The sequence below is a fragment of the Eschrichtius robustus genome, chromosome 11 (assembly GCF_028021215.1).
Source record: "Eschrichtius robustus isolate mEscRob2 chromosome 11, mEscRob2.pri, whole genome shotgun sequence".
Lineage (NCBI taxonomy): Eukaryota > Metazoa > Chordata > Mammalia > Artiodactyla > Eschrichtiidae > Eschrichtius > Eschrichtius robustus.
The window spans coordinates 46,430,640-46,443,517 of NC_090834.1; the positions used below are offsets into that span (position 1 = coordinate 46,430,640).

At 39.2% G+C, this 12,878-nt stretch overlaps 1 protein-coding gene across 1 annotated transcript in view; it reads right to left on the reverse strand.

The window, feature by feature from the left end:
* Window positions 1-3,111, reverse strand: part of NAALAD2 (N-acetylated alpha-linked acidic dipeptidase 2) — a 55,942-nt gene extending 52,831 nt beyond the window's left edge. The window contains exons 1-3 of the mRNA XM_068556645.1: window positions 3,063-3,111; window positions 2,620-2,731; window positions 892-995 (exon numbers count right to left, since the gene is read on the reverse strand). Coding sequence (XP_068412746.1) covers window positions 892-956 — 65 coding nt within the window. The 5' untranslated portion in view covers window positions 957-995; window positions 2,620-2,731; window positions 3,063-3,111. The remainder of the gene's footprint in view (window positions 1-891; window positions 996-2,619; window positions 2,732-3,062) is intronic.
* Window positions 3,112-12,878: the final 9,767 nt, after the last annotated feature.

Below are 12,878 nucleotides of genomic sequence, written 5' to 3' on the forward strand. Positions count from 1 at the left end.
AGCCCACTTGCATCACTGCCTCCTGAAATGAGTAACTGACCTGACCTATTGTCAGAACTAAGAAACTGGCTCAGTGAGATAAAGCAATCTATCAACCCAACTTCTGGACTGTGAAATCTCTTAAAAGAAGTTTCAAAGGCAGGACTGTAGTAGAGCAAAATTTGCCACCTCAAAATGTCTCTTTGGCATACGTACTATTTCTAGATGAAAATAATCAAGGCCCCAAAGACTCAGTAGTAAACTTTGATCTTCCTCCTAACTGCCTAAAAGAAGGTAGTTAGAGGACCTGTTGCAGGAATGGAGCTATCAAGTAGATAACTATAGGATGAATAGGTGTGGTACACTGGAAGGAACCTGGAAAAATCTGTTAAAATTCCTCTCTGTGTCCCATTGTCTCTGCCTGGCTCAGCAAACTTTTTTTTTACTACACATCTGCTTTCTATCTCCATGTGAATTACTTTCCTCCCCTTTGAAGTCCCAAACTACTTCCCCCTTTTGTCTTTAGCTAAAGATGGTATTTAAGGTGAGGGTTTTGGCCATTTGGGGGAATTACTCAATTCTTCTGGGTCTCTCCCATCTATACATGTTAAAAAAAAAATGACTAAGTTATTTGTGAAATTTGTTTTTTCCTACTCCTATCTCAATTTTTATAGCTAATTATATGTTGACTAATAGAAGAGATCAGTCTATTAATTAGCACAGTTTCCCAACTTGATTAATATTCCCAAATTAAAATTAGATTATTCGTTCATTCAACGAGGCTATAGCATTCCAGACATTGTGAAAAATTCTGAAGATATGGTCCTTGCCTTTAGGAAGCCTACAACAGTGAGAAGGCAAATATTGAATAGGTAATTAAATGTAAGAAGTTCTAAGAAGGAGCAGTATTACCTTAAATGTGAAGGTTGTCGCTGCCTTAATAGGTGGCATCTGCAATCTTTATCTTGGCAATCCATTGTAAATAGTCCAGTTAACTGGTTCAGCAAGCCTTTCACCTTTGTAAAAATATGGACACAGAGTCATTTCATGATTTCATCTTCTCAATTAAGCATATAAAAGAATGCTGCTATCACAGTTTCTAATTATTAGCATCTTAGAAGATATTTGCATCTTACAAAGCACACTTAACAAAGCAACATTGTTTGATTTATGCCAACCCCTTTCAGTCTTTCCTTCAAAGCTAAAAACTGTATAGGAAACTTTTAGTATTGGAAAATCAATCTCAGTAAAAGTATTTAACACATTTGATCTGCTCAGTATTCAGGGTCTCTAACATGACAGGATCTCACTATCTTCTCCATTAGTGAAGTTAAATTGTTCTTATATAATCTTTCTTTCCCTTCTCCTCTCACATCCTAGAAAAGGCAATCTTGTAACTTCAAAGTCCAAATCCTATCAAATGGATCACTGCAAGGTTTGAAAACAAAGTGTGACTTGTGTACTAATAAAGCAGTATATGTAAGTTTCTTAATAAACATACCAATAATTAAGATTTAATAGAGAAGAAATAATATCTAGTGTCAAATTTCACATTTTCCCTGAAGATGTTGTATTATCTTTCATAAAAGAGGGATCGCCTAGATGCTCACTGTACAGATATAGACATGATGCCATTAATGATGTCACAAGGTGATAGGATGATCTGGTCATCGAGATAGCAACATTCTCTTTCCAAAAAAGTGAAAAGTTAATGTCATGGTAGCTGAGATTCATGACAAAAAATACATTCCAATTGAGTATTTCTAAAATCCTGGGTCTAAAAACTGCCCAAAATTAGTTTCAAACTTAAGATGTGAGAATGTTAGTATATTGTACCATAAACCATAACACATAGAGCAGGTGAGAAGTGAGACAGGAGTATAGTGTGAAAAGTGTAAAAGACTAATAAAAGTAAGTGAGAAGAAATTTTAAAAGAAAAGCAGAAAACCATGATTGGATGATTTCCTCCTGATGTCACAATTACTCTACGCAACAGTAAATGTAGAAATTAGAAAAGATCCACCAAGTTAAAGTGTAAAACAGAGAGAGGACTGCCACCCATGTCCTCCTATCAATACAGGGTGTGTGTACCATGATGCTAACATTCCAGGTGGTACCTTGGCGCTGGTAAGTTATATTTATTTGGCCTTTAAACCATGTTTTCCTATCCAGTATTTCTCATCCCTTATAATTAACATGTACCTTCAGCCTATTTTCCATGATAGCTTGTACATAATAGTGCTAGGATCAGGGGACCACTCATGCTTTTTCTTCCAACACTCTCATCCTCTATCCTCATTTACATCCTCAGTCCCTGTGTACTTTCCCTATCGTTAGATTATGAATAAATCTCTCCAGATTTTTGATCTTCCTTCTGACAGCCCTTTCTCTATTCCATCTTACCTGACACCTATTTTTACTTGATGATACCCCTTGTCCTAAAACCAGAGAAAAATCCACTTCATGGGGAAGTAGGAATGAGTCACATAGGGACTCATGGAGTCAGAAAGGAAGGATGGACCTTTGCTCTGACATCATAAATCACTGGGTGTTCTCTTTTGAAGTTACTACCCTCTGATTATATCATCTGCTTTTTATTCACATCATTGTCCCCAGTTGAGCACCAAGATATTCTCCCACCTTCTGTAATGGTTTGAACAGCTGTCTTGTAGATTTTTGGTGTACCTCTGGCACGTCACTCTTCCTTTTCTTTCACATCTTGCATCCAATCCACCAGTAAGTTCTACTGGCTCTGCAATCAAAATATATCATGAATCCAGCTGCTTCACCAGTATTCATCTAATCCTAGCCCCAGTCATCTCTCATCTAGACTTCCGCAACAGACCCCTAGTGGGGGTCTTCCTCCACTGTTGCTCCTGTTGTTACTTTAGGAAGAAAACTCTATGGAGTCAATCAGATCATGTTATTATTAAAATCCTTCAAAGCTTTCTCATTAAACTTAAAAACAAAATTCAGACTCCTTAGAGCGGCAACTACACCTACTTGATCTAGCTTTTGAAGCTTGCCTCCTTTCAAGGGAAGACAACACTAAGGAAACACATGCAGACCAAGTGCATACAGACCAGGAAACAGCCACATCAGCAGAGATCACCAGCATCACAAAGAACCAGACAATCCCAGAGGGAGGCCTGTGGTAATGTGCTCTCCCAGCGCTCGTGTAGTACATCCATATGCCTACAGATGAAGGCATTGGTAAATGTCCAGTGGCTAAGAGCATTCCTGGCCTTCTTCTACAGTATTGTCCAAGGCTTGCTAATAAGACAAAATAACAAAAAAAGCAGTTTTCAACAATTTTATAATTTGAGGCAGTTGTTGGAAAAGCTAAAATTATTTCATGTTTTTCCTTCAGTGAGCTGAGACTGGTACCACTTCTTGACCAGCTAGAGTGACCAAGGGCAGTATAACTCATAATAATAGCAATATAATTCATATTCTGCAAGCCCTATCCATAATAAAGGTCAAGCCTATATTTCCCTAAACTGCATTGACAATATTTATGATTCAGTGTTTATTCTCTGCTCTCTAAATCTCAGACCACCCTGAGAAAGGCTGTCAGGCATTTGCCAGGCATCTCACTACTACAAGCTTTCATGCAGAATGCCTTTTTTTTTATAGTAAGGCTATTCATGAACAAGTGAAAGAGGTTTTCAGATGATCAAGTGGTGAAGTTATTGCAGACTCTGGTTCATACACAGGGTGAAAAAGATAAAGGGAAGAAGAGCCAAAGGGTAAGAGATCCATGGTGTGGTCCAAGGGGATGTGAAATAATGCTCAATGAATGCTCTCTGGCTTTCACAAAGACCAAAATTTTAACAACAAATCTATTCCATTTCCTAAAACACAGGTCATTCTTCCACAGCAAAACTAAATCTCTAACCAACATAGACAATTTAAAAATTCCTTTATGCTGGAACAAAGTATCTTAGTGTAGCTTGCATATTGCAAATAGGATAAAAGACCCTAGAACTAAGTGAATAAGTAAAGCTGGACTTTGAATGTGTCAAAAAAATGAAAGGATGATTATAGTCAACTGTACATTGTCACAAGTTTTTCCTCAAAAATATTTTAAAAAATCAACTCCAATCAATTTGGAAGATAGCTAGATCCCAGGACCATAATCCTGGTAATTGTCATCTTTGTGTGGTAAGCAGGCATACTATAAAGCCAGTATCTTAACATCAAAACATTGTGTTTTCTGAATTGCTCAGAGAAGAAAGATTCTGTCCTTGCAATTTATTGGCCTGAAGAGACCCTGCCACACTCCGACAAAATACAGCCAAGGAGAAAGACAACCTTCATGGACAATCACATTTTCTTATTTCATTAGTTTTGGTGAAATCAAATTTAAAACTGATCTATAAATACAGAGTTTAGAGTGAGGTGATTCCTATTTACCTTCCACTTTAAAAATTGCTTTGGAAACTTGCTCTGTAGGCATTGGGACATGGCACCTCACTTGAGTGAAAGGGTGGTTCGCCTGTTATTAAAACAACTCCCCCAAAATTAAAAATAGAATTACCATATGATATGATCCTGCAATTCTACTTCTGGGTATTTACCCAAAGAAAACAAAAACATTAATTTGAAAAGATATCTAGAGACTTCCCTGGTGGTCCAGTGGTTAAGACTCCATGCTCCCAATGCAGTGGGCCTGAGTTTGATCCCTAGTTTGGGAACTAAAATCCCACATACCGCAACTAAGCCCACGGGCCACAGCTACTGAGCCCGCACACTCTAGAGCCTGCGCACCGCAACTAGAGACGCCAGTATGCTGCAATGAAGACCCAGCACAGCCTAAATAAATAAATAAATAAATTTTTAAAAAGAGAGCCACATTCAAATTAAAAAAAAAAGAAAAGAAATCTACACCCCCATGTTCATTGCACATTATTTATTAATAGCCAAAACATGGAAACAACCTAAATGTACATCACTGGATAAATGGATAAAACAGTGTGATAGGTATATATCACATTATACATATATATATGCCATAAAAAAGAATGAAATCTTGTCATTTGTAACAACATAGATGGACCTTGAGGACATTGTGCTAAGTAAAATAAGTCAGACAGGAAAAGTTAAATACCATATGATCTCACTTATGTGGAATCTATAAAGCAAAAAAACACACATATACATACACATGTTCTTTAGATTTGTCCACTGAGAGGACCCGGGAGAAGCACATTTCAGGAGCGGTGAACACACATATATCCTTGGCTAATATCATTCTCCTCTAAGTGGACTGAGGATCTTTGGGGAAATGGTTTATTCCAGGGCTGTGGAAAAGGAAATGCAAGTCTGGAACATCTTGTGCCAGAAATCAAGGAAATGCTCAAAGAATGATGGAGACACATCAAAAAGACAGGGAGGGCATCTTGAAGGGGCTGCTATTGATCAAACCTGGGACAAATTAACTCAAAATAAATAATGCTTGTAGCTAATTATAACTTACTGAATAAAATTGGAAATCATGAGTCCAAACAGTTATAAATGAATGAATAAATTAAAATGATATAAATGAATAAATTTAATGTTTGATGAGGAATATGCTTTTTACATAGCTTCCAAGTACATAGCCATAAATATATTTAAAAGAGAAAAAGTAACTTTTTTTTTTTTTTTGGCTGCACCACACAGCTTGTAAGGATCTCAGTTCCCTAACCAGGGATTGAACCTGGGCACTGTCAGTGAAAGCCCAGAATCCTAACCACTAGGCCACCAGGGAACTGCCTGGGAAAAAGTGGGGAAACCTGACAGACACCACCTTAAACAAGTGACCTAAATGAACAACATCAAAATGGGCCCATCAAAATAGTGCACCATTAGATAGGATGCAATAGAAACAGCATCACTTTTGTGATTTTCTGGTCAAGATGCATAACCTATTTGTAATCAGGAGAAAACAGACAAAATTACTTTAAGAGATATTCTACAAAATATCCAACCTTTCATTGTCAAAAGTATCAAGGGCATGAAAGTTAAGACTAAGGACCTGTTCCAAAATATATATATATATTTAGAAGAAAAGTAGAGCTGAGAGACCCCTGAGTTACACAAATCTGTCCAATTTAACTCAAAAAACATAAACTGACAATTTTGCAAATTTCTCAATGTCCAATTTGCAAATGTTTACAAACTTAAACTAATAATAATTTTATACAATTTTATTTGTAAAGCAGAGAAGTTCAGATGTCTTAGAAGTTGATTAGTCTCTATTCCATATTTCTAAATCAGTAAAAGTCCTTTAAAAGTTGATTTGCCATGGGACTTCCCTGGTGGCACAGTGGTTAAGAATCCGCCTGCCAATGCAGGGGGCACGGGTTCGAGCCCTGGTCCGGGAAGATCCCACATGCCACAGAGCAACTAAGCCCATGCACCACAACTACTGAGCCTGCGTTCTAGAGCCCACACTCTAGAGCCCATGAGCCACAACTACTGAAGCCCCTGTGCCTAGAGCCCCTGCTCTGCAACAAGAGAAGTCACCAAAGTGAGAAGATGGCTCACTACAACAAAGAGTAGCCCCCACTCACTGCAGCTAGAGAAAGCCCGTACGCAGCAACGAAGACCCAACGCAGCCAAAAATAAATAAATAAATTTATATTAAAAAAAAGGGGGCTTCCCTGGTGGTGCAGTGGTTGAGAATCCGCCTGCCAGTGCAGGGGACACGGGTTCGAGCCCTGGTCTGGGAAGATCCCACGTGCCGCGGAGCAGCTGGGCCCGTGAGCCACAATTACTGAGCTTGCGCATCTGGAGCCTGTGCTCCACAACAAGAGAGGCCGCAATAGTGAGAGGTTCGTGCACCGCGATGAAGAGTGGCCCCCGCTCGCCACAACTAGAGAAAGCCCTGGCACAGAAACGAAGACCCAACACAGCCAAAAATAAATAAATAAATTAAAAAAAAAAAAAAAAGGAACATACATATTGATAATTACCTTAAATGTAAAAGGATTAAGTGCTCCAACCAAAAGACATAGACTGGCTGAATGGATATGGAAACAAGACCCATATATATGCTGTCTACAATAGACACACTTCAGATCTAGAGACTCATACAGAATGAAAGTGAGGGGATGGAGAAAGGTATTCTATGCAAATGGAAATCAAAAGAAAGCTGGAGTAGCAATACTCATATCAGACAAAATAGACTTTAAAATAAAGACTGTTATAAGAGACAAAGAAGGACATTACATAATGATCAAGGGACCAATCCAAGAAGGAGATATTACAATTGTAACTATTGGGTTGGCCAAAAAGTTCATTTGGGTTATGCTGTATGATGTTACAGAAAACCCTGAACGAACTTTTTGGGCAACCCAATATATATGCACCCAACATAGAAACACCTCAATATACAAGGCAAATGTTAACAGACATAAAAGGAGAAACTGACAGTAACACAATAATAATAGGGGACTTTAGGACCCCACTTACATCAACGAACAGATCATCCAGACAGAAAATCAATAAGGAAACACAGGCCTTAAATGACACATTAGACCAGATGGACTTAACTGATATTTATAGAACTTTCCATCTGAAAGCAGCAGAATACACACTTTTCAAGTGCACAGGGAACATTCTCCAGGATAGATCATGTGCTGGGTCACAAAGCAAGTCTCTGTAAACTTAAGAACATTGGAATCATATCAAGCATCTCTTCCGACTACAATGTTATGAGATTAGAAATCAACTACAAGAAACAAACTGCAAAAAACACAAACACATGGAGGCTAAACAATATGCTACTAAACAATCAATGAATCACTAAAGAAATTAAAGAGGAAATCAAAAAGTACCTAGAGACAACTGAAAATGAAAACATGATCTTCCAAAACCCATGGGATGCAGCACAAGCATTTGTAAGAGGAAAGTTTTCAGCAATACAAGCTTACCTCAGGAAACAAGAAAAATCTCAAATAAACAACCCAAGTTTACACCTTAAGCAACTAAAGAACAACAAAACCCAAAGTTAGTAGAAAGAAACATATCATAGAGATCAGAGGAGAAATAAATGAAACAGATACTAAAAAAAAAAAAAAAAAAAAAAAGGAAAAGATCAATGAAACTCAAAACTGGTTCTTTGAAAAGATAAACAAAATTGATAAACCTTTAGCCAGACTCATCAAGAAAAAAGGGAGAGGTCCCAAATCAATAAAATCAGAAATGAAAAAGGAAAAGTTACAATTGACACCACAGAAATACAAAGTTCCATGAGAGACTATTACAAGAAACTATATGCAAATAAAATGGAACCTAGAAGAAACAGACAAATTCTTACAAGCGTATAATCACCCAAGACTGAACCATGAAGAAAGAGAAGATATGAACAGAAAAATTACCATTAATGAAAGTGAAACAGTAATAAGAAAAACTATCAAAAAGCAAAAGTTGTAAACCAGAAGGCTTCACAGGTGAATGCTACCAAACATTTAGAAAAGAGTTAACACCTATTCTTTTCAAACTGTACTAAAAAACTGCAGAGGAACATTTGTGAACTCATTCTACAAGGCTACCATCACCCTGATACCAAAACCAGACAAAGATGTCACAAAAAAGAAAACTACAGGCCAATATCACTGAGAAACATAGATGCAAAATTCCTCAACAAACTATTATCAAACCAAATCCAACAATACATTAAAAGGATTATACACCATGATCAAGTGGCATTTATCCCATGGATTTAAATATCTGCAAATTAATCAATGTACACCACATTAACAAACTGAAGAATGAAAACCATATGATCATCACAATAGATGCAGAAAAAGCTTTTGATAACATTCAAAATCCTTTTATAATAAAAACTCTCCAGAAAGTGGACATTGGGGGGAACATAACTCAACATAATAAAGGCCATATATGACAAACACATGGATTCAGGGCAAGATGGCGAAAGAGTAAGACGCAGAGATCACCTTCCTTCCCACAGATACATTAGAAATACATCTACACGTGCTCCTACAGAACACCCACTGAACGCTGGCAGAAGATGTCAGACCTCCCAAAAGGCAAGAAACTCCCCGCGTACCTGGGTAGGGCAAAAGAAAAAAGAAATAACAGAGACAAAAGAACAGGGATGGGACCTACACCAGTGGGAGGGAGCTGTGAAGGAGGAAAGGTTTCCACACACTAGGAGCCCCTTCGTGGGCAGAGACTGCGGGTGGCGGAGGGGGGAATCTTCGGAGCCACGGAGGAGAGCTCAGCCACAGGGGTGCGGAGGGCAAAGCGGAGAGATTCCCGCACGGAGGATCGGTGCCGAGCAGCACTCACCAGCCCGAGAGGCTTGTCTGCTCACCCGCCGGGGCGGGCGGGGCTGGGAGCTGAGGCTCGGGCTTCGGTCAGATCGCAGGGAGAGGACTGGGGTTGGCGGCGTGAACACAGCCGGAAGGGGACTAGTGCGCCACAGCTAGCCGGGAGGGAGACCGGGAAAAAGTCTACAGCTGCCGAAGAGGCAAGAGACTTTTTCTTGCCTCTTTGTTTCACGGTGCGCGAGGAGAGGGGATTCAGAGCGCCGCCTAAATGAGCTCCAGAGGCGGGCGCGAGCTGTGGCTATCAGCGCGGACCCCAGAGGCGGGCATGAGATGCTAAGGCTGCTGCTGCAGCCACCAAGAAGCCTGTGTGCGAGCACAGGTCACTCTCCACACCGCCCCTCCCGGGAGCCCGTGCAGCCCGCCAACTGCCAGGGTCCCGTGATCCAGGGACAACTTCCCCGGGAGAACGCACGGCCAGCCTCAGGCTGCTGCAACGTCACGCTGGCCTCTGCCGCCGGCAGGCTCGCCCCGCATCCGTACCCCTCCCTCCCCGCGGCCTGAGTGACCCAGAGCCCCCGAAGCAGCTGCTCCTTTAACCCTGTCCTGTGTGAGCGAAGAACAGACGCCCTCAGGCGACCTACACGCAGAGGCGGGTCCAAATCCAAAGCTGAAACCTGGGAGCTGTGCGAACAAAGGAGAGAAAGGGGAATCTCTCCCAGCAGCCTCAGAAGCAGCGGATTAAAGCTCCACAAACAACTTGATGTACCTGCATCTGTTGAATACCTGAATAGACAACGAATCATTCCAAATTCAGAAGGTGGACTTTGGGAGGAGGATATATTTTTTCCCCTTTTCCTTTTTTTGTGAGTGTATATGTGTATGCTTCTGGGTGAAATTTTTTTTCTTAATAAATTTTTTCTTAATAATTTTTTCCTTATTTTTTATTTTAAAAAAATTAAAATTTTTTTCTTATTTTTTATTTTAAAAAATTTTTTCTTAATAATTTTTTTATTTTTATTATAAAAATTAATAAATTTATTTTTAAAAATTAAAAAAACATTTTTCTTAATTTTTTCCTTATTTTTTTATTATAATAGCTTTCTTTTATTTTATTTTATCCTCTTGCTTTCTTTCTTTCTATTTTTTCTCCCTTTTATTCTGAGCCGTGTGGATGAAAGGCTCTTGGTGCTCCAGCCAGGCATCAGGGCTGTGCCTCTGAGGTGGGAGAGCCAACTTCAGGACACTGGTCCACAAGAGACCTCCCAGCTCCACGCAATACCAAACGGCGAAAATCTCTCAGAGATCTCCATCTCAATATCAAGACCCAGCTTCACTCAACGACCAGCATGCTACAGTGCTGGACACCCTATGCCAAACAACTAGCAAGACAGGAACACAGCCCCATCCATTAGCAGAGAGGCTGCCTAAAATCATAATAAGGCCACAGACACCCCAAAACACACCACCAGACGTGGACGTGCCCACCAGAAAGACAAGATCCAACCTCATCCACCAGAACACAGGCACTAGTCCCCTCCACCAGGAAGGCTACACAACCCACTGAACCAACCTTAGCCACTGGGGACAGATACCAAAAACAAAGGGAACTACGAACCTGCAGCCTGTGAAAAGGAGACCCCAAACACAGTAAGATAAGCAAAATGAGAAGACAGAAAAACACACAGCAGATGAAGGAGCAGGGTCAAAACACACCAGACCTAACAAATGAAGAGGAAATAGGCAGTCTACCTGAAAAAGAATTCAGAATAATGATAGTAAAGATGATCCAAAATCTTGGAAATAGAATAGACAAAATGCAAGAAACATTTAACAAGGATGTAGAAGAACTAAAGAGGAATCAAGCAACGATGAAAAACACAATAAATGAAATTAAAAATACTCTAGAAAGGATCAACAGCAGAATAACTGAGGCAGAAGAACGGGTAAGTGACCTGGAAGATAAAATAGTGGAAATAACTACTGCAGAGCAGAATAAAGAAAAAAGAATGAAAAGAACTGAGGACAGTTTCAGAGACCTCTGGGACAACATTAAACGCACCAATATTCGAATTATAGGGGTTCCAGAAGAAGAAGAGAAAAAGAAAGGGACTGAGAAAATATTTGAAGAGATTATAGTTGAAAACTTCCCTAATATGGGAAAGGAAATAGTTAATCAAGTCCTGGAAGCACAGAGAGTCCCATACAGGATAAATCCAAGGAGAAACACGTCAAGACACATATTAATCAAACTATCCAAAATTAAATATAAAGAAAACATATTAAAAGCAGCAAGGGAAAAACAACAAATAACACACAAGGGAATCCCCATAAGGTTAACAGCTGACGTTTCAGCAGAAACTCTGCAAGCCAGAAGGAAGTGGCAGGACATATTTAAAGTGATGAAGGAGAAAAACCTACAACCAAGATTACTCTACCCAGCAAGGATCTCATTCAGATTTGATGGAGAAATTAAAACCTTTACAGACAAGCAAAAGCTGAGAGAGTTCAGCACCACCAAACCAGCTTTACAACAAATGCTAAAGGAACTTCTTTAGGCAAGAAACACAAGAGAAGGAAAACACCTACAATAACAAACCCAAAACATTTAAGAAAATGGGAATAGGAACATACATATCGATAATTACCTTAAATGTAAATGGAATAAATGCTCCCAACAAAAGACACAGACTGGCTGATTGGATACAGAAACAAGACCCATATATATGCTGTCTACAGGAGACCCACTTCAGACCTAGGGACACATACAGACTGAAAGTGAAGGGATGGAAAATGATATTCCATGCAAATGGAAATCAAAAGAAAGCTGGAGTAGCAATTCTCATATCAGACAAAATAGACTTTAAAATAGACTATTACAAGAGACAAAGAAGGACACTATATAATGATCAAGGGATCGATCCGAGAAGAAGGTATAACAATTGTAAATATTTATGCACCCAACATAGGAGCACCTCAATACATAAGGCAAATACTAACAGCCATAAAAGGGGAAATCGACAGCAACACAATCATAGTAGGGGACTTTAACACCCCACTTTCACCAATGGACAGATCATCCAAAATGAAAATAAATAAGGAAACACAAGCTTTAAATGATACATTAAACAAGATGGACTTAATTGATATTTATAGGACATTCCACCCAAAAACAACAGAATACACATTTTTCTCAAGTGCTTATGGAACATTCTCCAGGATAGATCATATCTTGGGTCAAAAATCAAGCCTTGGTAAATTTAAGAAAATTGAAATCGTATCAAGTATCTTTTCTGACCACAACGCTATGAGACTAGATATCAATTACAGGAAAAGATCTGTAAAAAATACAAACACATGGAGGCTACACAATACACTACTTAATAATGAAGTGATCATTGAAGAAATCAAAGGGGAAATCAAAAAATACCTAGAAACAAATGACAATGGAGACACGACGACCCAAAACCTATGGGATGCAGCGAAAGCAGTTCTAAGAGAGAAGTTTATAGCAATACAAGCCTACCTCAAGAAACAGGAAACATCTCGAATAAACAACCTAACCTTGCACCTGAAGCAATTAGAGAAAGAAGAACAAAAAAACCCCAAAGCTAGCAGAAG